The sequence below is a fragment of the Malaclemys terrapin genome, chromosome 18 (assembly GCF_027887155.1).
Source record: "Malaclemys terrapin pileata isolate rMalTer1 chromosome 18, rMalTer1.hap1, whole genome shotgun sequence".
Lineage (NCBI taxonomy): Eukaryota > Metazoa > Chordata > Testudines > Emydidae > Malaclemys > Malaclemys terrapin.
The window spans coordinates 20276773-20304172 of record NC_071522.1 but is presented as its reverse complement, the minus strand read 5'-3'; the positions used below and the strand labels follow the sequence as shown (position 1 = coordinate 20304172).

Below are 27400 nucleotides of genomic sequence, written 5' to 3'. Positions count from 1 at the left end.
TTTCCCTTGAGGTATTTTTGTGATAAACCAATGGAAATGGACAGAGATCCAGAAACCAAAGAGTGACGATCCAATATTCCCTACTCTTAGGTGTATGAGGTGGTCCGGCCGCTGGTCAGCTTGTTGAATACAGAGAGAGACGGGCTGCAGAATTATGAGGCTCTATTAGGTCTCACTAACTTGTCAGGAAGAAGTGACAAACTCAGGTAAGTTTACAATGGTTTTGTCACCTTTTCCTCCTACTGCCACTTAATCAGATTGTGAAATGTTTTAGAAAAGTCCAGATAAAGCAGACTCTCCTTTCAGGTTATGTCTGTATCGCTCAGGAAATGGCCCCCACAGACCAATGACTTGGTGGTGGGTTAGTGAAGTGTTTTGAAGCTTTTTTTTCCCCCCCCATTAAAATGTTTAACCTTCATAAAAAAAAATTTTTTAAAGGAAATTTGAGTTTTTGTTGAAAAGTTAAACATTTGTTTTTCTATAAAAACTGAAAAATATGAATATAATTTTTTTTAAAAGTTAAATTACTCAATGCCACTTTTCATGTGAAAATCTCGGTGATATTTTTTCACCCAACTCTAGTCAGTTCCCTCCCAGGAGCTGGATTCCTACTGTGGAACAATGCTACCCTTAAGTCGCAACATGAGACCAGCAGAGGGGAATTCTGTTTAATTTCTCACTCTAATTCTCATGGCATGTTTTGTCAGTATACCTGGGTTACCCACCACTTCAAATAGTCCTTCTCAGTTTAATAATCCCATGAGCCATCCAATCTCCGGGGAACTTTTTAAAACAGATATAGATCTTTGTGGCTCTTGGTCACCAGTGGCCAAAATTTCTAGCCCTCTGACACTCATTGGCCTACGTTAAAATAATCAGTGGTCTGTTGTATTAATATAGATGGAATATGTGGGCCCAAAAAGTCAAAGATGTTAGCGTGAACCTGTCACTGTCCAACATTAAACCGTTTTAAACTATTTGGTATACCGAGACGTCAGCGTACTTAGTACCATGACAAACACATCAGTAAACGTTCTTTTAACCTGTTGTTAAAGATACAGAAAAGAAAGAAAAGCAGTTAAAGCATTTGAAATGGAAAGTATTAAATAAGGGATTCATTTTAACACCATCCCTTGTTCCCTTTTCCTTTAGCTGAAGAGAGTTTTTTAAGGAGAAGGGGAAAAAAAACTTGTTTGACGGCCTCTAAGATGTTTGCAGTGTTGTTGTAGTCTTGCTGGTCCCAGGATATTGGTGAGACAAGATGGATGAGATAATAAGATATTGTTTCACCCGCCTTGTGTCTCTAGGATGGTAATAACTGTCCTGTGCTGGGGGGAAGAGAAGAAGTTGGATGGGCTGGAAATGTGTCTGCTGTTAAAGTCCAATCCTACTTCCTTTAAGATCAAACAAGACAGACAGACAGACACACACACACACACACACACACACACACCACAGGGAAGAGAAAAGAGCAGAACAGACAGAAAATGCAGCGTCTGTCTCTGGTGTTGGCTCTCCCTTGCAACCTCCCTGCTGGAGAAACACAGGCCTGGCACATTGTCTAAAAATGACTTACATAAGTCCTAGTTACTCAAGAATTTTGGAAAGCACCTGAAAAAAATCATAGTTTATAATGCCTGTATCTTTCACTCTATGCATCTGAAGAAGTGAGGTTTTTACCCACGAAAGCTTGTGCCCAAATAAATCTGTTAGTCTTTAAGGTGCCACCAGACCTCTTGTTACTTTAATTTTTATTATATGTCTAAAAATGACTTGCATAAGTCCTAGTTACTCAAGAATTTTGGGAAGCACCTGAAAAAAATCTTTTCATTATCCAAGACAGCCCTGAAAACCACTGATATTTGGACATCTACATAAAACTTAAATAATTAAAAATAAACCCTGGAAAAACAGAAGCCCTAATGATAAGGAATACCCTACACTTCTCCCTCATCCTGAAGACGTCCTATCCCAGTGCCTGATCAATCAATCATTTGTCCTAATATTGGCTTGTCTTTGCATTAGCTTGCTCATTTTATTGGGAAGATGAGCAATTGCTGAGGTCCACAGTTTTAATTTTATTCTTTCAATTCGAACTCATGCAGAACTTCAGGATAGTCTCTCATAAACAGCTACAATAGTTACTTCTCCAGCTCTGCAAAAGGGACTTTGAAGTCCACCCCTACGTAGCATGGAGCATTTTTCATGAAGACACATTACATCTCTAAACACAGGGCATTAACAAGGTGTTAAGTAATATAAAGAAAATGGGGTTCTGCCTGTTTACCCAACAGCTAAAGATCATAAGATGTTACACTACTAGAACAATATGTAATCAAGATAAATCTTCTTGCATGTGACCTGAAAATGATTCCTGTTATAAGAAGGAAGGGGTAGATAAATTAAGAACTAGATAAATTAATCATAGAATATCATGATTGGAAGAGACCTCAGGAGGTCATCTAGTCCAACCCCCTGCTCAAAGCAGGACCAACCCCAACTAAATCATCCCAGCCAGGGCTTTGTCAAGACTGACCTTACAAACCTCTAAGGAAGGAGATTCCACCACGTCCCTAGGGAACCCATTCCAGTGCTTCACCACCCTCCTAGTGGAAAAGGTTTTTCCTAATATCCAACCTAAACCTTCCCCACTGCAACTAATGGAGGATAGGTCCATCAATGGCTATTAGCCAGGATGGGCAGGGATGGTGTCCCTAGCCTCTGTTTGCCAGAAGCTGGGAATGGGCGACAGGGGATGGATCACTCGATGATTCCCTGTTCTGTTCATTCCCTCTGCGGCACCTGGCATGGGCCACTGTTGGAAGATAGAATACTGGGCTAGCTGGACCTTTGGTCTGACCCCGTATGACCATTCTTATGAAGGGATGGCTGAAAGAATGACTGTTTTTAAATTAGTGAGAAAAAGTTTAATTGCTTAGACGGAGATGGCTTATTTTTAAAGGCTTTCCCTGCCTCCTCTGCCTGCTGGCTAATATTTCATGGCTAGCACATGCTGAGACCATATCTTTTTGCTCCCCTTAATTCAGGCTGAAGATCATCAAAGAGAAAGCCCTACCAGACATCGAGAACTACATGTTTGAGAACCACGACCAACTCCGACAGGCAGCTACAGAGTGCATGTGCAACCTGGTTGTCAACAAAGAGGTAACCATTGGGTCTCTTGCAGTACAGTTGACGCACTGCTTTTTGAATGGCATCGAGAAGGTAGATTGGGAACTTCTGGTCTCCTAACATAAGCACAAGGACATTCAGTGAAACTGACAGATGTCAAATTCAGATCTCAAACTTTTTCTCTCAGCATGTAATTAGACTGTGGAACTCAATCCCTCTTTGAATCTTTCCAAGTTCCTGGACTTCCCCATTCTGTAGCAATGGCTCTTTAGATGGGTAACAAGAATATCTAGAGCTATAATAGTTTAATGCCGAAAAATGTTCTGGAAAGGATCTAAACCATCCTGCGTCGGGGCTTAAACCAGCCTCTATTAGGGATTAAGTTGATACTTATTGGGGAACAGGTTACCCCACGTTTCCCCACTGTGGGGCTCCTTCCACCTTCCTCTGAAACATCTGGAGCTGGCCACGGTTTGAGACAGGATACCAGACTTAAATGGACCACCGGTCTGGTGCAATATGGCAATTCCTAGATACTTTAATTCGTGTTTTCTATTATGTATCTATATCTGATGGTTTGTGAAACTGCTACTCCAGTGTGAATCCCATAACCCTGGCAACTCGCTCCCCATTTTTGCATTTCATTCTGTTGAGGTTCAAGAGAGATTTGTGGCCGATGGAAACGACCGACTCAAGCTGATCGTGTTACTGTGCGGCGAGGACGACGTGAAGGTCCAGAATGCAGCGGCAGGAGCCCTGGCCATGCTGACAGCAGCACACAAGAAGCTCTGCCATAAGATGACCCAAGTGGTAAGAGGAAAAATCTGATGCCCTAAACACTAAATAGTCTCAACAAATGCTCAAAGGCAGCCTGGGTATGTTGTAAAATTCTGATGAAAGGATTTTAAAGAGCTTCTACAGCGACAAACTTAAGTATTTGTGCGAAATCCTAGGGAAAGCAAATAAATTGGAGTATAAAGCTATGTAGGTTTAAGCTAACTGTCTAATTTAGTGATTTCCAACCAGGAGTGATCTCCTAAAGCTGATTTGAAACTCCCTGCCCCAGATTCTTCCCACGTTAGTGTTTCCTAGGACTAAAACAGCCTTTTTCATCTCATGTGTGCCCAAGAGTCTCTGGTTGGGGATTTGCGATAGCAGGGTCTGTCCCTGTACACCCACATGTCCAAAACCTAGGGTTGGTGTAACCCCAAGATCATTCCAGTTAGGCGGGGCAGGATTCCATTTTTATTTGTTTATCATTTCAGTGAATAATTTTGATGTTTGTTTTTAATGTTTTCCCCATTGTTGTTGTTTTAAAGGTTGGCTGCTGTAGGAAATTGTGGGGCGGGCCGACCATTCATGCCAGTAGATGTCGAGATTCACAAAGTTAAAGCTCTATTACAGTTAAAACACACATTGATGTCCGGCTCTTTGATTTGTGTGTTTTGACATGTGATGTTGACAAACGCTTCAGTTCTCAAGCAACATTTTTCTTTGCCTAGCTGTACAATTTGATTACTAGCGATGGGAATATTTTTTCATCTGGGTGTGTGCAGTGAAATCAACGTTTACCAGTGTTTACTGATAACAATCTAATCCTTCCAAGCCGACCTATGATGTGTGTGTATATAAGGCAGGGTGGACCCACTGTACCTACAGTTCCTTCTCAACCAAGTTGTTGGTTTTGTAGTTAGCTTATTTTATTTTTGTGTGTTACTTCCCTGCACACCATTTGTATGTATTCTACTGGGGCTGCCCCTCCTGCTTTCATGGTTGGGGCATCCTTGACGCGCGCGCACACACCTATCAAGTGCCTCTTCGTTTCCTGGAGGCTTTTCTTTCTCTTTTTCAAGGCTAGGCCCCAAACCCTGGGGGTTTTAAACTCTGCCTGACTTTTGTAAAAGTGGGATAACTCAACCCCTCTGAAGTCTGGAAGTGAGACTAAATTCCTTAGTATAGATGAGCTGCAACAGGAATACCACAGTAAAGCCTATTTTAAAAAAAAAATCAACCCCCGCCCCCTGCGTTTCAGCTAGCTTTACATTGTGATGGAACCATGCAAAACTCTGACCTCTGTATTGTTGCCACGCTATAAAAACCAGGGTGCAAACCTTGGATTCGGGTTCCATTACAAAGTTGGATACAGCCCGGCCAAAGACTGGGAGGGCAGATGCTGCTGCAGATCCGGATGCAGGTAGCCCCAGAGCAGTTTGTGGAAGCCCTTCACTCAGCCAGCACTGCGCCTGCCCTTACCATGCAAGGGCTAAGTATTCAGAAACCAACTGTGGAAGGGAACTTAGTGCTTGGTATGCAGGCTGGCGGCTGTTCTCACTCCCAGATGACAACTTGTCTAGGAATTAAGAGACCAGTTTTCATGCACTGGAATCAACCTGTTTGCAGACTCTCCTTTTCCTAAATTGCTACTTTCACCCCCTTGAAAAGTGCCTTACTTAGGGGCAAGCTAACCTTGCACTTTAATGATTTCCTCTGCTGTAAAACCTTTTTTTTTTTTTTTTTTTTTTTTTTTTGAAACTCTCAGATTTTCCTTCCTTGCAGACTACTAGGGTGACCAGACATCCCAATTTTATAGGGACAGTCCCGATTTTTTGGGTCTTTTTCTTATATAGGCTCCTATTATCCCCCCATCCCCGTCCCGATGTTTCACATTTGCTGTCTGGTCCCCCTACAGACAACCCAGTGGCTGGAAATCCTGCAGAGGCTCTGCCTACATGAAAAGCTGGAGGTGCAGCACCGTGGGCTGGTGGTTGCTTACAACCTGATCACTGCAGACCAGGAGCTGGCCAAGAAACTGGTGGAGTGTGAGATGTTGGAGATCCTGACACTCATTGGTAAACAGGCAGATGACTCCAAGAAACAGCATGTCATCAATGTGGCTCGTGAGTGTCTCGTGAAGTGCATGGACTATGGCCTGATCAAACCTTTCTCCCAGGCGTGAGACCCCCAAGGCAATGGCAGCCTGTCGAGGGAAGGCACATGGAAGGTCTACAAATCTACAGGATCCCCAGAAGGAAATTCAGTTGAATTGCTGAGCACAGGGCATACTTTATTTTTATGCTTGGGGAAAATAAATTTGAGTAATTCCTAGACACTGCATCCTTTAGTGCCAGGATTCCATTGCTAGTCATGAACAAATCAAAATTCCACCGTAAAAGAATCAATCCATGCAATGTATTCAACTGCTGCTGGTTCAGGAAGTCTCAAAAGTTTAGGGCAAGCTAGAGGTTCCAAGTAGACTTCTTTGGTGGGGAAAAAAAATCACATTTTATATTTCAGCAGTTCCAAGTGATGTTAAAAGAACAGAGGTGAAAGGTTGAATTGTCTCACGTCACATTCATAAATGAGTTTGTTTGTTTTTTTGAAAATATTTGATGTTTGTATGAGTGGAATGCAAATATTTAGTGTTAGAATATTGGGTGGATTCTCCATTAATAAATTCTGTACTTTGTTGTGTGTGGGTTCCTTTAATGTTGCATTATCTCCATTTGGGAGTAGTGAGTAACACCTGAGACCCTTTCTATTAGAGTGCTAAGTGGACAGGCACTTATCTACAAAGCAGTGAATCTCAGAAACCTGGCACAAAAACCAGCTCTGACCTTGCCGTAAAACGTTTAAAAAAGGGCCAGTTCTGTTCAGATGGATGTGTGGGGACATCACACAACCGTGCAAAGGCAGTTAAGTTGCTCTGACACAACCCTGCTGGGCCTGAAGCACAAATGCAACTGTGGGCAATTACAGTTTGTAGAAAAATGTTCTCACTTTTCTCTATCCAAGTAATCTAAGTATGGAGGATAATGTACTGGATGTGAAATGGTGGCAAGAGAAAACTATAGGGGGAGCTGACCCTGACATCTGTATTTAACTTAGGCATTTATAAGCAACAGAGAATAGGAGCTGCTTACGGAAAAACTACACCTGCTTAAGTAGGCTGTTTTGCCGTTGTTTGCAAGTGTCTGCTCCAAACCTTGGAGTCACTGGAACTCTTTAAGATGACAGGAGCATAGGGTGGGCATCAGGGAGGTGCCTTTGGTTGGTCCCATAAACAGACGAGGTGGCTGAGGTAAGCCCCTGCCGAAAGTCACTGCATAGGTTCAGTGGAGCTTGTTCCGACGGTAGGGAAAATCTCTGAAGACTCCATGTGCACTGAGTATGTACTGATAGTGCAGCAGCAGATGCCCCGTTGGCAGACCTGCCAAGCGTCCCATGGAGCGTGACAGGCTTGCCTCTCCTCTCTCGCGCATCCACGCAGGGCTGCCCGGGTGGGGTGAGATGGGTCTATAAACGCTCCTCCCAAGCGGCTGCTTGGTCACTGACACCGAGAGCAGCCGGTAAGGGTCCTTGAGCCAGGCTGGTGCCGAGGAAGCGACATGAGGGTGATGAAGGCCGCAGGAGACTGGGACAGGGGTACTGGTGAAACAGAGAAGGAAACTGCCTGCCTGGAATGCAGGAGGGTGAGCAGGAGAAGGGGAAGGTGGTCCTTGGAGAATGGAAAAGGAGAAGGAAGCTGCGTGATTCAAATGCTGGGGTGAAGGGCGGGGGCAGGAGAAGGGGAAGGTGGCCCTTGGAAAAGGAGAAGGAAGCCGCGTGATTCAAATGCTGGGGTGAAGGGCGTGGGGGGGGGGGAGAGGGGGCAGGAGAAGCAAGACTGGTACAGTGATCCTTGCAAAATGGAAGAGGAAACAGCCTGACTGGAATGCAGTGGGGAGAGAACAGCAGAAGAGAGATGGGAGCAGTCATTTTTGCACAATGCAGGCAATTAAGATTAGATGCTCCATAACACAGGTGCTGACTTCTTTTTTTGCTGGTGGGTGCTCCTCTCCCCACCCCACCTTGTGTGAGCAGTGGACAGGGCCGGGGGGCGGGGGGAGGCTGAGCGGAAGCAGGGCCTTAAGGAGAAGAGGCTGAGCAGGGGAGGGGTCTCAGGACAGAGCATGGGCAGACCAGGGGGCAGGGCCATAATCCGAGTGCCAGGGCCCACAAAAGATTAATCCGGCTCTGTGGGTGCAGAGCACATGCTATATTTTTTCGATGGGTGCTCGAGCCCTGGAGCACCCACAGAGTGGGCACTTATGCTCCATAGAGCTGCTCCAAAAAAAAAAAAAAGGAAAGAAAGAAATGGCAGAAAACTCTTCACTGTTCTGCTCTTCCCAGTGCCGCACAAGAAGAGGCTCTGGCGAATCCCTCACTTTAGGAGAATTGGGGGAGACTCTGCTACAACCTGTTTTGGCTTCCTCCTCCTCGCCTGATGAGGCAGCGGTGTGGGAAGGTTCCTCACCTCTGCCAGGTGACTGTGGCCCATCAGGACCTTTTAAAGAGGATGCTTCTGCTTCAGATATCCAGGCTTTCTATGTGCCCGGCTTTGCTCAGGTGCAGTCAGAGGCCAACGGGCGCCCTCTGACTGGCCAGGAGTGCGCACACAGCATGGTAGGATATGATCATGGAAACAGACTTTTTTCCACTGCTCCTATGCCTCATTCAATCCCTACATCTTGCAGCGAATTTATATACAAATCAGCAAGGTTCAGTACAGGCAGCATGGCAGAAGTGGGTCTTAAATGTGGACAGAGTGGGGACCTTGCAGATAAGATCACACCACACTTACGCACAGTATAAAGGGCCGGTATGGGAGGAGGCACGGTTATGTGAGAATCTGACCAACAGGCGGACAAGGTTGGGAGAGCTGGCCAGGCGGAGGGGACAAGGGCAAGGTAGAGCCTGGCAAAGGAAGAGAAGCAAAGCTTTGAAGGTGGTGACAAGAGGCTGACATTTGATGTTCTATCGAACGGGAATCAATGAAGCGATCAAAGAGAGGAGTGACGTGATCTTCAAGGGGGAAGAACAGTTCAGTGGCAGCATTTTGTGTGGACTGAAGGGGAGCAACGTGTGTCGGGAGAGCAAAGAGTGCGTTGCGGTAATCAAGACAGAATATAACAAAGGATGGATCTAGAAGATACCGTATCGGCAGGTAGCAATCAATTTATCCGGGATCGATATATCACGTCTCGTTAAGACGCGATATATCGATCCCCGAACGTGCTCACCGGAACTCCACCAGAGCGAGCGGCGGTAGCGCAGGCGACGGGGGAGCCGCGGCCATCGATCCCACGCCGTCTGGACCCCAGGTAATTCGATCCAAGATACTTCGACTATTCGCGTAGCTGAAGTTGTGTATCTTGGATCGATTTCCCACCCCCCCCCCCAGTGTAGACCAGCCCTCACAGAAAGAAGAAGCAGGATTTAGAATGGGCCAGTGGTAAATAAACCCAACTCTTATTTACTCTATAGCTATCACTGGGTGGAGCTGCGCCAGTGAAAAATAACAGCTGTGAATGGTGCCAGGGTAGCTGCAGCGGGAAACGTGATGCTCTTCGTGTATTGCACATTGGAAGAGGCCTTGGACACCATTCATATTAAATTTTACACTATAAACCAATACAAGCTCTGTTACAATACATCAGTTTCCAGTAGCTGTAACTTGCCTTGTGCTATTGCAAATGCGTAAATCACAAGGACTTACTCTGCAAAAGAAAACAGGTGAAAGGATAAAATAAAAGGAACCAATTACAGGGCTGTATCTAGAGTCACAGCATTGTAGGGAACTACGTGTACTGGAGTTTGGAAATTTAACTGTGTATTTTGAGCAAAGTCTATTTTGTTCGCCAGCACCTTCCTGTTCTATTTGTATTTTTCCAAAGGATGCTAGAGGGTAGATCCTAGGATCAGTGGTAGGACTTGCCGGCAAAGACATCTGGGTGAGTGGTTACCTCTGTTATATTTGTAACTAGATTGGGGGGCAGGGCTAGGGGCAGGGGCTGATGAACCTGATCGGTAGGTTGGCAACCTTTCACCTCCAGCCTGTTCTCAATGGCTGCTGTATCCTAAATCCGCTGTAGCCTGGAGCTCGCCGGTTTTCTCTCCTGTGTTAAGGGGATGGGATTTGACTTTCATTTGCTTTTGCTGGCGAGGGTCAGTTAGAGCATGGGCTGGCCTATGTTTTACCATCGCCTTTTTAACACCTGGAAATTCCTTTGGTGGACCAGGCGTATTCCAGTCCGTGGCTTCTAGAGGAGCTGTTCTTAGCCCCTTTTCCTCTCTGGTGGCCTCTCAGATAGGATCTTGTCTTCTATTTTGACCAAGCTGTTCCACCTGATGGATTCTGCTCAGCCACACGATATCAGCAGAGGACTTTCACAGGACCTGTCCTGTTCTGCATTTTCCTTTTTCAGTTGTTTCCTCTTCTGTGGGCAAGCTTTGCAAGCAGGTGGGTTGCTTGTCCTGGAAGGTTTAGTAACCATTCTTATGGTCAGAAAAGAAAGTAGCTCTATGATGTTTGTGTTAAGATGCAGCATTTTCCTTCCCTGATAGTTCCTGGGTCCCTGGGTGATTCAATGTTCCCAGCCCAGAGAATGTTGTGTAAGTTCCCTCTCTCTAAACACTCAGATGATTTGCAGTGGCAGGTTTTGCATGGGATTGTGGTAAATAATTTCTGTGTGAACTCTCAAGCACCCTCAAGATGTCTGAACAGTGCCCCTTGTTCTGTTCCAGACAGTGCTGGTTTGTCTGTTTTTAACACTGGTAACCCTATTTGATTCCTTTTTTTAAACTTTTTGCATCAGCTTTTCAGCACTTTGACTACGTACCTCCCAGAATATAGAATGGGCCTGAATTCCCCCCTGCCCCCATGCCAATTATTGGATTGGTTCAGGACAAAATTGTCTATTCTAAAATTCCCCCAAAGAAAAACGGGTGGAGTCAGAGCAGTATGATGTACTCGGGGTCTTCTGTATACTACTTGCATCCAGATTGTGGGCTGACTACATCTTTAGTAAGCTGACTCATAATGTGGATACGTTTTGGTTGATCTGGTGCACCAGTAACGTTTTGGGTGAAACTGATGATGGTGATAAGTGATTGATGGGTCGTGCTTGCTTGGGGGTTTTAGATTTTTAATCCCTAAATGTTCAGTATTATACTATCTTTCATGTACGATTTTTATCCTGAGCAAAGGTTTTTCATATCACTGCTCACTCCGCAGATAGGTGGCCTCCCCGAAATGCTCACTCTAATAATTGGTCACTTTGGCAAACATCATGAGACCTGCCATAAAATCGCAAGAACTGGCAATGCTGAGAGACGTTAAAGTCCAAATTTTTTTTCACAGTGGGTTCCAACTTCCAAAAACGTTGGGTACCTTAGAGGGTGGATAGAAATAGCTAATTTAAAAAAATTCAAACTTTATTTAAATTGAACTTTTAAAATTGAAATTAACTTGAAAGAGGGTTTATTTTTTAAAAAGAAAATTGTATTTAACTCCCATCAGGCACCTCTCTAGATCTTTAGCACCTAAATACCTTTGAAAATCTACTCTTGAGTGACCAGAAACAATCCATCAATTCACTAACTACAGCTAATACTTTTGTTTAATAAATGAGTTAGTTTTAAATGCAAAACATGTTTTGATACACAAGAAAAAAGTTTATCCAACCCATTTAAGGTAGTTTTATTTAATAAACAACTTTAAAGTGCTGTTTTTGTACATTTAATAGAATTCCAATTTCCATCCAAATGCAGATTGACAAATCACAATAAAAAAGACCATTCTCTATCATACCATAATTTTTTCAGATTCTTAATTTTTACCTTTTTAAAGATCTAGAATTGTTTAAATAAGCATTTAAAGCTACAGTATTAGCAAAAAAAAAAAAAAATCAAAGTGTGAAGGGTATTTTTGGTTGCAAATGAACATGTTTTAAGGGTTATACCAACCAATAAGAAATAACCTCTCTCTAGGAAAAATTATGTAAATATAAACATAAGAGAAGATAAAAATCAGTGATTTAAATCAATGTTTCCTACTTGCTAATATAAGTAATGATTAAAAGCGGTGCTTCCAATCAGTTTGGTTTAGGCCCATCTACCCTGGTATCTAACTTCAGACATTCTGGACCTGATTTCTAAAGGTGGTGAGCAATGATTGAGTCACTATAGCTGGGATCTACACGGGGACTAAAGCACTGTGACACCTACTGTGGCAACATCTAACCTTTAGTAGACCCCTAGAAAATCATAGGAAGAACACTGTGATTAGGGTGACCAGACAGCAAATGTGAAAAATCAGGACAGGGGGTGGGGGGGCAACAGAAGCCTATATAAGAAAAAGACCCCAAAATCGGGACTGTCCCTATAAAATCGGGACATCTGGTCACCCTAACTGTGATCCACAAAGATAGGTGCCTAGGCTCCCTGTACAATGAATGGGAAGAGACCGGCCCCTTAGACTGCGAACCACACAAGGCAGCACGCTAGGCAGGAAGCCGCCTAGCTAATGGGAGATGCCAACAAGCCGGGTGTCTGCTAAGCCCGCCCTTTTCTCAGAGTGAGGCCCCTCTCTCTCCTGGCGATTCACAAATGGCAACCGCTTTCCCGGAGACAAGCGGCTCAGGCACCTAAGGTGGCTCTTGCGGGAACGAGTTTGGTGCTTGTCTCACACCGCAAAAAAAGCTGCAGGAGGAGGTGGTGCCCACTTTATAGCTTCTGGCCCAGTGGTTAGAACACTCGCCTGGGGCATGGGAGACGCTGAGTCTATCCGCCTGCTCCACTCACTCTATTTATCCACAGCTTCCTCAGGAGAGACTGAAGGAACCACACATCAGAATGTGCCCCCTAGCTCAGGGGGTACAGTGCCCTCCTGAGAGGTGTGAGACCCCTCTGGCAGAGAGGAGGGAACTGAACCTAGGCCTGCCACATCCCAGGGGAGTGCTCTACCCCTGGACTGAAAGTTCTGAGGTGGGCATCACCATCATCTCCTTCTCCTGCCAGTTTTCAATGGGACCCAATACAGTAAGCAGCCTCTGAGCACGCCTACCAAACCACCTCCTGCACAAAACTTAGTCTCCCCCGGTTGGTGAATCGCTCTGGGCTTAGGTGAGAAGTGCCTGGGCCCCTAGAGGGAGGGAGCAGTGCACATGCCCCAGCATCTGAAACTTAAACAGCTAAGGAATTTGCACAGCGGAAAGTTAGGCACTGAGTGAATTTAGGCCCCTACGGGGTTAGGCTGCAGTCAAGCCGGAGTTTTGTGGATCACTGTGGTGTGTCTTGGGAACCTGAAGAGTGGGGCACCCAAAATCTCTTGAAACATTAGCAGGGAGGACTGATTAGCTTCAAGTGGACCATTCTCACTATATCCCACGTAGCTCCTTTGGTTTATATTCGGGACTGGCTTTTTAAGACCCCAGGCCTCACGTAGTTCATTAGCCTGGGAGACGGGAGCCCTCTAAGGTAAAATTTCGCCCATGGTCAGATTTGTATTTACGTCTGAATATTGGGTGAAAAACCACAAAAGCGACATGACTATCACTGGTTATTAAACAGATCCTGAGTGAACCACCATGATATTTTCAAGCATTACCTTTCATACAGCAAATGAAGTTGTAAATTAGCTCTGGATGCCACACAGAGTTTAAGATTTTCAGAAATCTCCTCCTGTGTAGGGACAGGGACTGGGTTGATACCAAACACAATGTTTCTTTCCAGGCCAGAAAAGCGGCGTATGCTGTCGAGAACAATGCCCTGTCCCAGCACGTTGTCTGCCGTTGTGAAAACTGCATCTAGTCCGAAATGTCTCATCATCGCTCTCATTCGGGGTTGTAATATGCAATGATACCTGGCCTTCTCTTTCGTTGTGCTGCACAGGATAGCAATGTCTTTCCCAGAATAACCACTTCGGAAATATTGGCAACAGGTAGCAACCACATATGTCGCTATTTCATCCTCCTTCAAGTTTTCTTCTACCCTACAAACACCTGGCAGGGGATGGCCACATACAGCTTCATTTAGCAGCATTCTTAAACGCTCAAAAGGAATATCAATTTGTGAATATTCTACAATATTTTGCATCTCTTGTACCATGGTATTGTATATCTGGGTGGCATTCCGGACCCCTATAGTTAGCCACTCCTGAGGATATTGTTCGGATGGATGTGGAAGACCGCATGGAAATGGGTGACTTGTTTGTAAATAGTCCAAGAAGATCCAGAGAACACCAGGTTCACAATGACCATGTCCTTGGGTGATGCACTGAGCTTTGCTGTACCAATCGCCCTCCTCTGACCGGAAATTCTGGGCCTCATCAATTACTATGTGCTTCACTGGTTGATAATAATTCCCCTTTAAGAAAGCAACTCGCGTCACAGACTGGCAAATGTTTCTCCTTCTACAAAATAAAAGATATTTGGCATGCTTAGTGTGAATTTTCTGTTGGTTTGTGCAGCTGATCCAATTTAGAGGAGTGACCAGTGTATCAAATCACCTCTTTCTGGGTATGAACAAGCTTGCAAACTTTTTGCTTTTAAGATTTGGCTTCTGATTATTTAAAAAAAAAAAAAAAAAAAATTACAAAGGGCAACACACATTCATCAATTACCTACATGCTGTCAGCGTTGAGTTACATCAGAAACAGCACACCTCTGATGCGTTACATAATGGGAGAGCTTTAACTCACCCAAAAAGTGCACGTATCTGATATAACAATAGAAGTATGTTAATATACTTCTAAAATATTTTATAAAACGCTTAGTAGAAAGATACCCACAAATTTATAATTATTTGGAGACATCTCATGCAGATTGTCTGAAGGATGCTATGTTATGTAGTCCCACACAAATTTTTGTTGTTAATTTATAGTTTGTTACTCCAGTGCTTAAAATCATTATGGACACTACACAATAAGATATTACAGAAAACAAGCAAGCATTATAAGGTGGTGCAACAGCTAATTAAGGTGATCTGTATAATTGTTCTATTACCTTTACAGTTCACACAGTCAGCTAATGACAATATAGATTATGTAAAAATTGCTTACATCGATTACAGACATGTACTTAGGATCTCATTCAAGTGGCTCAACTGGACACCCCAGAGTCTGAAGAGTGAAACACCACCTGGCTGGCCACGGGAATCAATCTTGACTCCCGGGGTGAACGAGTCCACATGAGCAAACTATTAAACAAAATGTCGTGTCCAGTCCGGAGAAGACAGCTCTGCTGCCTTCTGCATCAGTGGCACCCTTCCCCTCCTGGCAGACAGTGAGGAGCAGAAAGCAGTTACCAGCTGATTCACCAGCCACTTCCTTACCCTGAGCAGCAGCAGCACATGGGTGTGTTTGGACAGCAGAGACAGGACTTGAAGGGAGGCTGGGAGGGGCAAAACCTCAGTGCTGGGGAAGGGAGACAGGAGGAGAGGCTACAGGAAGAATTGAGGAGGAGGGGGCTGCTGGTTGGGGAAGAGGGCTAGAAGCAGTGTTAGCGTGGGGGCAAGAATGGAATAGCTCTGGGTCAAGAGAGACTGGTAGAGAAAACTGAGACGGGGGAGACATTAGGACCAAGGGAGGGAAATGATGGAGAGGAAACGCTGAAGGTAAAATGTAAAGAAGGCTCCATAGAGCATCTGGCAGAAACCAAAGCTGACCTTCCCCACACTCACCCTCAAGGGAGGAGAGGAACAGAAACCCTGCCCAATGTACCCTAGGGGTGAATCCCCTCTGGGTTCAGGGGGTTAGGTGGCCCACAGAAGTGCAATTTTCCCATCCCAGTCCCAGTTGTGGGGTGAATCTCACACAAATTGTTTTAAGATGGTTTGTCAAAAAAGGCCTCCCAAATGCCATTAATACCTGCCCATACTATCCTATAACATGCAAACTACCCTCTTACTTATGGCATCCTCTCAGCACTGGAAAACTTCTGATTGATAATATACTTTACCTCTGATTTGTCTGACCCTATTTAGTAGAGCCGCACTGGTGGAAAATTATGAGTTGATGGTTGTTTATAGACAAGGCCTTAGAGAACAGTGGTCCATTTCTTTAATGCAGGAAGAAAGGTCTTTTCAAAGACTGAGAAACATTTTTTGCCAATCAATAAACATATATTTCCCCATCGTCCCTCTGACATTTGATATTATTTAACAGCACAGTTTTTTGAATTAGCTACACAATACTTACTCCACAATTGCTTTCAGAGGCTGGTTCTCACAAATGAACAGAATCTCATCAGATTCACAATGGAACACGTTCTTTATCCTCTCTATGATATTCAAGGCCACAACTGTCTTCCCTGTTCCTGGCAGGCCGTAGATAAACAGCTTCTTGGATTTGTGAAGATTCTTTGTTAGTATCTCATACTGTTTAATGGTGAGAAGGTTGAAAAATTCACAGCCAAGCCTGTCACTTAAGAAGGATCTAAAACTCAACAAGATTATCACAAGTGAGTGAAGTAAGTCTGGCATGTCATTGGGCAAGAGGACATACGTAAGGGGATACTTGACTCGTACACACGAGTCATTACTTTGCTCTCTATTGGTTCCAAGCTGTAAGAGATGGGGAATCACACACACTTTCTGAGTGTATCCCCCATCATTTACCAGTTTCAGCTTTAACGTACGAGCAATACGTTTTGAATATCCAAACCCAGCCATGAAACAATCCTCCGTGACTGTGTACAGCGTTGGGTATTTGCCTTTGGCTATTAAGAGAGCATCACAGACAACATACTGATTCTCTGGCAATCCAACAGCAACAGCCCAGCTTCTTGCAAATATCAGTAGCCCCTGAGAATATTGCAGCTCTTCCATTTGCTCGTTCATTAAATCCTCCAGCCCTGGATACTCTGAGAACAGCTCTTTGCTGAGGTTGTCTGGTTTGTATGTTATCCCATTACCATTTGCTAGAAATTGAAAGAATTAGAAAAAAATTAACATTTTTATGATTATTCTCTTTTTTTAAAAATACTACCAGGCCATTTAAAAAGTTATTCCAACTGAATTTGCGGCTGAAAATATATTGCAATTCATTAGTTAGCACAATTGAAAGGAGTATTATGCAAAGTAAAAATGCTGGAAAATATTGAAATATTTCTGACACTGAAAGGAATTATTTCACATTTCCTGAACTGTGTATTTCCGAGATTTGAGGGCATTAGGTTATTGCTTTTTAAGTAGATGAAAGCAACCAGACCTGAATACAAACATATTTTCCTTATTAATTTATTGTTGGAGACCTGTGTCTCTCTTACCAATGCTAAAGGATCACAAAGGAAAATAAATGAGAATTTGGGTGACCTAAGCTATGTATTTTGCTTATTTTCCAAATGTTTAAAGGGAATCTTAATTAAGAATTACAGGCATTCCATATTTTAGTGTTTTGTTTTGAGATTTTTTTTAAACTGCAACATTTCCTTATGGCATTTGTCCAAAAAGTGTAGTGGTACAAGTACTCATCCTTTGGAGTTTGTCTGTATTACAAAGTATTATTGTATTTGTGAGAGTGAGGTAAAGGACTTTGACTTGGTGAGTTCTGTGTGGTATATCTGGGGAAGTAGAAAGAATGTGTTTTATATAACTGCGTTTCCTGTACATTTTGGTTTTGCACAGCCGCGCAGACGGAGATTTAAAATGTTCTACAACTGGCAAATATCTAGCCCTGATTATCTCTAGGAAATGCTCCCTCCTCAGCAGGTCCATCTTTAAGCAGAATTTCACGCAAATTATATTTTAAGGAAATCCAACAAACCCAACCAAAATGTAAATATTATGGGTAGGATTTTCAAAAGCACTCAGCCTCACTGAATTTAATGGGAATTTACCACTGACTTCTAGGAGAGCAATGTTAGGCCAATCCTGTGCGCTTTTGAAAATCCCTCCATAAAACTCCAGCAAATTCACATTTTAATATTGAAGAACATAAACACACACGTCAGGACACTCGTTTAACATCCAGTAATGCTATGGTGCCCACAGCTTTCTTAAGTGACAAACATTGAAATAAGAATTAAATATCACATAGGATCACTTGAAAATCACTTGTCCTTGCCTTGAGTGCAGGGGCCTGGACCTTTCGAGATCCCTTCAGTCCTACCCTTCTATGATCACACATTTGTATACATGTAGCAAGTGTGGGAGTGCAGTGTCCAGGGAACAAGGAGGATTCAGAGAGGTCAATATGAAGACCTACCAGTTGGTCTGTTTTAACCAGTTCATACAATGTTTTAGTGCATGCTGTCCCACGCCTGTAGTCCTCATAATTATCTAAAAACTATGTGAGGCAAAAGGGGAATAAGTAATTTGCTGCTACATTTTAACATTCCTTCTAAACTGAAATCTTCAATCATCATGTCAAAATATGTAAACCAGAATTAAACTACAAAAGCATACCTGGAAATAGAAATTCTTGCAGATCACGCAGACAAGCAAGGCCTTTGTTGGAAAACACGGTTTTGGTGAGTGGGGGCGCACATGACACACTCAGCTCCGCCCTGAAAGTGTCACGCAAATTTGAAATCTCTAGAAACATAAATTAAAGCTCATGTTAATACACTATTACTGTGCCTCCTCACCACCATAAAGAATTCTAGTCTATATTTACAGAATTGATTTAGTTTTTCCATTGTAAATGAACTGGTGCAGCATATGCACCCTGTCGAAACTTCAAATGAGATGAGGTTAATGAATTTAACTGGAGGTGGTTATCTGGGAACCCATCCACAGCTGCAGTGTGTCCCCCTTCAGGTGACTGAGAGGGTAGAACCTTATTGCCACAAGTATGCAGAGGGATTTCGGTTGCAAAGAATTGGGTCCCTCCATTCCTGTGGCAATCATCAAGGGAGGAAAGGGTTAAGGAAAAGGCATAAATCAGGACCATGATATTGGATCTTGGTCCTGTTGTTTTCATCTGTAATTATCTCCTGGATTATCCCGGGCTAAGTATCCCCCGTTTTTGGTTCATGCTAATGAATGAAAAGTTGGAGATCAAATACGGTTTCCACTATTTATGATTAGATTAAAAATGGATGGCCCTCAACCTTGGCTTGTATTGTCAAAGCTCATGTAGACGATTTTGCAGGATTTGGGTTGGTGCGGACTGGTTATTGTGTGCAGCAGAAACCAAAAATTGTGGGGCGAGTGCTGTTTGCATCTGACCAAAAGAGCAGAAGGCTACTCTGTTTAAGTGTAACTTATAATAGCAGGTACAGTAATACAATTTCAGACAGCAGTCCCTATAACCTTGTAAGAGTCTGGGGTAGCAAACAGTGACTTAAGACCACTTATCATGTCACCAATGGCACTGCCATGCTGGAAATACTGACAGTGCTAATATGGAAAAATAAACTATGAATTTTGATTTTTTTCCCCATGTTGACCTGGGTCAGTTGCCATCATCAAGCCTGTCCATTCGTTGGCTGTCATCCTCACAATCTTATTGTCCTTCACTGTCCATGAGTCCGGAGTCTCTGAAAACACAACACAACAAAACGGCTGGATTCTCACAGCACAGACATAACCATACACGTTTTGATCTTTATCATACAGGTCCAGCATTTTGCATTCTAAGTCCACTCCACGCAGAGAACTGCAGAAATGTGAAATGGGTAATTTCCTCTTAACATTTTCTATTACTTCTTTTAATTCATTGATATTTACTTTGTCCTTCGTACATCCAACAACTGTCCCATTATCATCCACTCCAATAAATAAAAACCCTCCTTGTGTGTTTGCAAAGGCGGAGATGTAATTTGGCAGGATCTCTTTAATGTATTTCAAAATGCTCTTTGTTGCAAAATTCTTAAATTCAATATGCGTTGACTCCGTGAAATTTAGTTTTTCCCCACACCAGAGAGAGTCTCTTTGATAAAATCTTTCAGCAGACGTATACATGTTTTGTTCCTGCTGAACGTCACTGAGTAGAGCTTTCTTAGCTCTTGGTCCTGTCTCCTCATCACGTTTTCTCCTGGCAGAAACTTCCTTCTCTTTGAGAAATTGTGTTGCTTCAGTAGGACTCATGCTGTCAGTTCGAGTCAGACATCTTTGGTACAAGCCAGTTCTTATGCTGCAAATACGGGGTGAAGATGAACCGTCACTGCTCCATGATTTCACAAAAATTAACATACAGTTTTTTCCCCGCATATATTCAAAATCAAAATATTTTGGAAGCATTTTAGATGGAGTGAGTTCTGTAAGGGCTTTTTCTATATCCTGCCCAATCCCATGTTCTTCATAATTGTAGTCCTCGTTATGAACCTCTGCCTTTATCACTCCTCCTCCTGAATTCAGCAATGCACATGCTGCTCGGGAAATGTTACCAACTTGTTTCCTTCTCAAATTGCCATCAGTCATCTTGTTCCTGGATTTCTCGCCAAAAGTCACTTTTCCCACTTTTACAACCACATCAGGATAGTCTGTGAACCAATCAACATTGAGAGGGCTCTCCTCCATGGCCACTGCGTTCCTGAAACAATGAATGCGATAGGTCTCCCTTAAAACATTACATAGAACAAAGTGGGTGGCTCTGAAGGCAATGTCCCCTCTTCCCAGTTTGCGGGTGTACTGCTGCGTTCCTTGGGAACCATTCCCGGGGAGTAAGGATTTGACCTTTCACTTTCAGAGCTTTTCAGAGAAACTGAAACACACAGAAAGGAATCAGTCTGTTTGTTTAACTCCTCCCTATATGAGCATGGGCTAAATTTCTCCAGTGGCGATTTATTTCCATGTAACGATCTGCTTTCAGTTTCCATTGTAAGGACAATGAAACTGTGCTAGTCTCTAAAATCTGCTAACCCACGTGTGCAAGCAACTGTCTCCGGCAAAACAGCTCTGACTTTTTCTCACCCCTTTTTCAAAACCTACTTGAAACATTTAAGGGCCCGTCACATCACGATATGAACCCCGAGCCCAATACTGCACTGCCCATCTGTTTCCTTGTGACCAGGTCAGTTTCTAAGGTTAGCAACTTGTTCTCAAAGACAAAGAGCCAAACGTTTTACATAATGTCAGCTTTTTTTTAAATTTTAAATTTTTAAATTAATGGAGATAACTGGAAGGGACCTTGAAAGGTCATCGAGTCCAGCCCCCTGCCTTCACTAGCAGGACCAAGTACTGATTTTTGCCCCAGATCCCTAAGTGGCCCCCTCAAGGATTGAACTCACAACCCTGGGTTTAGCAGGCCAATGCTCAAACCACTGAGCTATCCCTCCCCCTTCTTTTTGTTCTTCTTTTTGCGGATACAGACTAACATGGCTGCTACTCTGAAACCTCCCCCTCCCCGTGTCCCCGCTGCTCTGCCCCTGGGTCCTAGAGCTTTGGTTGGTGGGGGAGAGGGAAATGCCTGTGGAAAGGGGCTGATTTCCAAACAGAGTTACTTGAGCCCAGCTCTGATCAGCAGTCACTAAAATAAGGGGTCCGAGTCTCGTTCACACTAACACCACTTCACGCCGCTATGGCAGTGTGAAACAGCATCAAAGTGGCTGTAAGTGATAGTGACACGAAGGCCGCTCACTTTACACTCCTAGATGAAATCTTGGCCCCATTGACCTCAATGGCAAAACTCCAGGGGGGTGTACATTGGTCTTACTGAAAATGAGAATCGCCCCCCCCCCCCCCCCCCAAAGACCAAGACACAATCACTGCTCTCGCTAACACAAAATTCTTGACTAATTGCAATGACTTTTTAACGGCTCTTACTCCAGTATTCCTGAGCCGGGGATTTGCCCAGGAGTTTCTACCTTAGATTTCGGATCTACGAGACAGCAGTTTGAAATCACTAATGGGATTAATAGGAATTGAAATATACACCGCAGGCACATACCCGTGTCCGGGGGGGGGGGCTGTCCGCGCTCCTCCCCACACAGCCCGGGAGAAAGGAGTCTGACCTTGGGTCTGTTCTTCTCCTCTGAGTTTGCTCTGCCGAAGCAGATAAGGAGCCTTTTGCACTGATCTAAACTTCCCGCCTCCCAGGCTCTGAAAGAAACGTCCTGTCCTCAGTTTATTTCACTACCGCCCTCCCCCTCCCCAAAAAAGAAGAACAGGAGTACTTGTGGCACCTTAGAGACTAACAAATTTATTAGAGCATAAGCTTTCGTGGACTACAGTCCACTTCTTCGGATGATATGCATCCGAAGAAGTGGACTGTAGTCCACGAAAGCTTATGCTCTAATAAATTTGTTAGTCTCTAAGGTGCCACAAGTACTCCTGTTCTTCTTTTTGCGGATACAGACTAACACGGCTGTTACTCTGAAACCTCCCCCTCCCCGTGTCCCTGCTGCTCTGCCCCTGGGTCCTAGAGCTACTGACTTGATCAGACAGCAGGAGTTTGCAATCGAGACAAAACAGGCAAAGTTTTCCCACAGCGCTGAGGGAGATGTGGGGTTAACCTTGATGAGGTACACGGTACAGTATCAACAAGGAGTCTGGTGGCACTTAAAGACTAACCGATTTATTTGGGCATAAGCTTTCGTGGGTAAAAACCTCACTTCTTTGGATGCATCTCGTGGTTTTTACCCACGAAAGCTTATGCCCAAATAAATCTGTTAGTCTTTAAGGTGCCCCCAGATTCCTTGTTGTTTTTGTGGATACAGACTAACAGATTTATTTGGGCATAAGCTTTCATGGGTAAAAAAACTTCACTTCTTCAGATGCATGGAGTGAAAATTACAGATGCAGGCATTATATACTGACACATGGAGAGCAGGGAGTTACCTCACAAGTAGAGAACCAGTGCTGACAGGGCCAATTCGATCAGGGTGGATGTGATCCACTCCCAATAATAGATGAGGAGGTGTCAATTCCAGGAGAGGCAAAGCTGCTTTTGTAATGAGCCAGCCACTCCCAGGTTAGCAACTTGTTCTCAAAGACAAAGAGCCAAACGTTTTACATAGCGTCAGCTTTGGTTGGTGGGGGAGGGAGAAATGCCTGGGGAAAAGGAAAGGGGCTGACTTGATGATCACCTGTTCTGTTCCTTCCCTCTGGGGCACCCGGCATTGGCCACTGTCGGAACAGGACACTGGGTGAGATGGACCCTTGGTCTGACCCAGCCGGGCCGCTCTTATGACTTCCACATCGAGCTGCCTGAGCCCAGCTGCGATCAGCTGTCACTACAACTAACGGGGGCGGGTCTCGTTCGCACTCACACTGCACGCGGCTCTGGCCGTGCGAAAGGGCCTGGCAGTGACAGTGACACGAGGGCCGCTCGCTTCACACCCCTAGATGAGCTCCGGGCCCCATTGACGTCAATGGCCAAACGCCGGGGGGGGGGGGGGGAAGTGGTTTTAGTGTTAAGGAGACTCGCCCCCCCCCCCCGACCAAGGGCCAAGCGCTGCTCTCCCCCCCAGACCAGGCGCAGCGCAGTGACTGGGTCCCGGGCGTTACCCGGGGGTCGGCCCAGGAGCCGGACTGGGATTTCAGGCGGAAATCACTCACCGGCTCGCTACGGGAGATAACGGTTCTACCCCGCGGCGGGCACGTGCCCGTGTCCCGTGTCCCGTGTCCCGGGGGGGGGCTGCCCGCGCTGCGCTCCGCCCCACACAGCCCGGGAGAAACGAGCCGGAGCGGGCGCCTGCTCTGCTCTGCGGGGCGCGGGGCCGCTCCGAACCGCTCTGAACTTCCCGCCTTCCGCGCGCTGACAGACACTTCCGGCTGCTTAGACCCCGCCCCTTCCGGCTTCGGCCCCCCCCCCGCTCCTCCCTGAGCCAGCCCCGCCCCCTCAGCACAGCTCGGAGGTTCCAGAGCCCCGCCCACTGCCCGAGTCAGCTGACCCGTGACCCAGACGGGGCGCTGTGATTGGCTGCCAAGGAGGGTCACTGGGGTCATAGACCAGCATGGCGGAGCGTAGCGTGGAGCCTGGTGAGCCGGGCGGAAGCGGGAGCAGGCTGGGCGAGCCGAGCCGAGGCCTATCTGGGCTGAGCCGGGCGGGAGCAGGCTGGGGGGCCGAGGCGAGGCCTAGCCGGGCTGAGCTGAGCCGGGCCGGGCGGGTTGATCCCCGGGAAGCGGCCCCAGCCGCACGAATGAAGAGCTAAGGGAAGTGGCTGGTGCTGGTTTAATGGGCTCCGAGGTCCGGCTCCTGCTCCGCGGGGGTGTCTCTGCTGGGGGGGTCTCTCCAGCTCCCTGCTGCTCACGCAGCCTGTGGCCACTGCTGCACTACAGCTGCCCAGCTACCGGCTGCAGGTACCCAGGGCCTGGCATGTATGAGATCTTGGCGTTAGGCTGGGGCGGGTAGAAGATCTGGGAAGGGTCTTCTCAAGTAAAGAGAACACGGTCTAAAACAGTGATCCTCCGCCTGAGGTTTGGGAGCCGCAAGTGTCTCTATAATGTGTCTCCTGCGGCTCTTTGCAGCACATGCTATTAAAACATTGTGTAACCTAATTATTAACCGATCAGGATGCGTTTACTATGTTATTAACCAGTTGATAAAATAACAACACTTGGTCAGTCATTTTGCTGTGAAAATATATAAAATTGTAAATGGAAATAATGAATTCGTACTACTGTGGCTCTTCTGGGTAATGTTGATTGTCAATTTGGCTCCTGAATCACTGAGGTCTTAATATCACTGGTCTAAAAATAGCATTTCAATTTCAGAATTAGAATCAGTTAGTGGTGCTTTTTGCCACAGAAAGTAGGTTATGTAGTGGAAGAGTGAGATGTGCCTAAAGCAATGATGAGTGAAGTATAGTCTGACCTGGTATTGCCAAGATTTTGTCTTGGTTCTGACCAGGGTGTGATAATGTAATCTTCTCTCTGAGCGGATTCTGGTTACATTACTCTAGAATTAACTATTCTTTCTTTGGACACTAAATATTTTTATACATCCTTTTAAACCGATTGAATTATGTATCTAAGCAGCCATCCTGGCAGGAGCTATTCATGAGGGAAAATGAGAGGAATCCACTGTTTGCTTCTTATATAAAGCTTTACTCAAAAAATGAGTTAGTGCAATCAGTTGTGTTGGGACCACTGCATCTTGACTTATTTCTGAGGATATAGTGAAAGCAGGTTACTTTCCTAAGTTCTATCTTTTTCTTATAATGAGGGTGACCTATTGAATCTTGGATGTTCTTCCATTTTATTTACCTTTTCATAAAATATGCAAACTTGGTTAAATTGTAATTGAGTAAATTATGCAATCACTATTAATGAGGCCTTTTTAAACTATGTTCTAATTCAGCTTTCATTTTTTTTTTTCCAGGTCTGGCTAACAGTTTCATGTTCAGATGTCTGTTCACATGGAGCACAATGGAATAATTGGAGCATCAAATCCAACACAGTATCTTTGTAAGACTTGGGTGGGGATTTTAGAGCAATACTGAATGCTTAAAGGATGTAACCAGTTAAGTAAAGCCTGCTTCATTAGAAAGAGGTGCCGGGGTAGAAAAAGATTTATTATTTTGCTACTTAAAACAATCATTGAAGTGCAAATAGACTCAAGTTCCAGTGTCATATACAGTAATTCACTTAACGTTGTAGTTATGTTCCTGAAAAATGCTACTTTAAGTGAAATGATGTTAAGCGAATCCAATTTCCCCATAAGAATTAATGTAAAGTGTGGGGGGTTAGGTTCCAGGGAAACTTTTTTCACCAGACAAGACATCCTATTCATATACTGTGTGTGTAAAATAAATAAAAAATAAACTTTAAACAAAATTTAATACTGTACATAACAATGATGACAGCATGGCAGAAAGAGACAGACACACACATGTGTAAGAGAGAGATGCGCATTGCCCCTTTAGGTACGCTGACCCCACTCTAAGTACACTGCTGGCAGCAGCTGCTGTCTCAACTTGCTGATCTACTTAAAAAGGCAAGCTCCTTCCATCCTGAGCCCTGTCATAGCCCCCTGCTCTGTGGGGAACTTACGGGAGCTGATGGGGGGTCCACCCTGGTTCCAAGCCCCCACCAGCTAGCTCCAACAGGCTGCTCTTTCTGAAAGCAGTGGCCAGAGCAGGTGGCTGCTTAATAACATAAGGGAGCATTGCGCAACTTTAAATGAGCATGTTCTCTAATTGATCAGCAACAAAACAATGTTCACCGGGATGACTTTAGTGAAGAGTTACTGTACTAACTTTAAAATTATATAAATTTTAGGTCAAGACACTAATGAATCACTGATTTAAAATTAACGTAAAAGGTTCAAAGTCCATAGGACTAAGCATAATTCAACAGAAATGTCAGTGATCAGTCATGGGCTGCAATAAGGAGACAAATTGTTTTTTTCACTTGTGCTAGCTGAGAGTGAGGAGCACTATTGGACACCAAAAGACCCTGGCAAAAAATTAACCCTAAAACCACCTTTTCAATAAACACTCTAGCCCCAGTCTGGTAGCCTTTATTTACATGAGCAGTCCCACTGGAGTTGGTGGGACTATGTTTGTAGATCGGTGTAATCAAGCCTTCTGGGGCTGGCCATGTTGTAAGGTTGTATTGTTCTCCTGGAGCATCTTGCTTATCAATTTTTCAGAAAAAATGTAATAACTGTTGGGAAATATTTGCTGAATCAAGATGTAATGGATGATATGAATTAATTCCAAATCTGAGCTATATTAAAGCCTTGTAAAATCTACTTAATCTTTCACTGAAGTGACACACCTCTCTTCCCCCCCCCCCCCCCCCCCCCTGCAATAAGGTGTGTTTGCATGAGCTCCCTGAAGCTGGTGAAGTGTCTATATTTATAGATCCCATAACTATTTGTTTAGATTCATAGATTATAGGACTGGAAGGGACCTCAAGAAGTCATAGAGTCCAGTCCCCTGCCCGCATGGCAGGACCAAATACTGTCTAGACCATCCCTGATAGACATTTATCTAACCTACTCTTAAATATCTCCAGAGACGGAGATTCCACAACCTCCCTAGGCAATTTGTTCCAGTGTTTAACCACCCTGACAGTTAGGAACTTTTTCCTAATGTCCAACCTAGACCTCCCTTGCTGCAGTTTAAACCTATTGTTTCTGGTTCTATCCTTAGAGGCTAAGGTGAACAAGTTCTCTCCCTCCTCCTTATGACACCCTTTTGTATACCTGAAAACTGCTATCATGTCCCCTCTCAGTCTTCTCTTTTCCAAACTAAACAAACCCAGTTCTTTCAGCCTTCCTTCATAGGTCATGTTCTCAAGACCTTTAATCATTCTTGTTGCTCTTCTTTGGACCCTTTCCAATTTCTCCACATCTTTTTTAAAATGCGGTGCCCAGAACTGGACACAATACTCCAGCTGAGGCCTAACCAGAGCAGAGTAGAGCGGAAGAATGACTTCTCGTGTCTTGCTCACAACACACCTGTTAATGCATCCCAGAATCATGTTTGCTTTTTTTGCAACAGCATCACACTGTTGACTCATATTTAGCCTGTGGTCCACTGTAACCCCTAGATCCCTTTCTGCCGTACTCCTTCCTAGACAGTCTTTTCCCATTCTGTATGTGTGAAATTGATTTTTC

At 44.5% G+C, this 27400-nt stretch overlaps 2 protein-coding genes, 1 long non-coding RNA gene and 1 other non-coding gene across 5 annotated transcripts in view; 3 read left to right on the top strand and 1 right to left on the bottom strand.

The window, feature by feature from the left end:
* Positions 1 to 6603, top strand: part of UNC45B (unc-45 myosin chaperone B) — a 41528-nt gene extending 34925 nt beyond the window's left edge. Inside the window, exons 17-20 of the mRNA XM_054008721.1 lie at positions 91 to 206; positions 3048 to 3165; positions 3787 to 3942; positions 5822 to 6603. Coding sequence (XP_053864696.1) covers positions 91 to 206; positions 3048 to 3165; positions 3787 to 3942; positions 5822 to 6088 — 657 coding nt within the window. The 3' untranslated portion in view covers positions 6089 to 6603. The remainder of the gene's footprint in view (positions 1 to 90; positions 207 to 3047; positions 3166 to 3786; positions 3943 to 5821) is intronic.
* A 5018-nt stretch (positions 6604 to 11621) lies between these two features.
* Positions 11622 to 23557, bottom strand: LOC128825911 (schlafen family member 13-like). Of its 2 annotated transcripts, none has more exons than XM_054008803.1 (5): positions 23392 to 23557; positions 19341 to 20425; positions 18355 to 18483; positions 16148 to 16868; positions 11622 to 14362 (listed from the first exon to the last, which is right to left on the bottom strand). In XM_054008803.1, exons 2-5 carry the CDS (start codon positions 20410 to 20412, stop codon positions 13555 to 13557), a joined length of 2730 nt encoding a protein of 909 aa, XP_053864778.1. In that variant the 5' UTR covers positions 20413 to 20425; positions 23392 to 23557; the 3' UTR covers positions 11622 to 13554. The 2 variants fall into 2 exon arrangements, with proteins under 2 accessions (XP_053864778.1, XP_053864779.1); XM_054008804.1 differs by lacking the exon at positions 23392 to 23557 and having other exon boundaries at positions 19341 to 19430; positions 19621 to 19724.
* Positions 23558 to 23824: 267 nt separating this feature from the next.
* Positions 23825 to 26530, top strand: LOC128825607 (uncharacterized). The gene is made up of 2 exons (XR_008442699.1): positions 23825 to 24135; positions 25157 to 26530. It is a non-coding gene; the product is annotated as an uncharacterized LOC128825607 (long non-coding RNA).
* On the top strand, positions 24621 to 24716 carry LOC128825926 (Z30 small nucleolar RNA). Its single transcript, XR_008442759.1, has one exon. It is a non-coding gene; the product is annotated as a Z30 small nucleolar RNA (small nucleolar RNA).
* Positions 26531 to 27400: the final 870 nt, after the last annotated feature.

What these genes read in the sequence shown, in the direction of transcription:
- LOC128825911 (XM_054008803.1), bottom strand. Translation starts at nt 20,412, where the DNA reads ATGGAGGAGAGCCCTCTCAATGTTGATTGGTTCACAGACTATCCTGAT. An exon ending in GATGATGGCAACTGACCCAG is followed by an intron (nt 18,484 to 19,340) that starts GTCAACATGGGG and finishes TTATGTTTCTAG; the next exon opens with AGATTTCAAATTTGCGTGAC. An exon ending in CCTCTGAAAGCAATTGTGGA is followed by an intron (nt 14,363 to 16,147) that starts GTAAGTATTGTG and finishes TTTATTTTGTAG; the next exon opens with AAGGAGAAACATTTGCCAGT.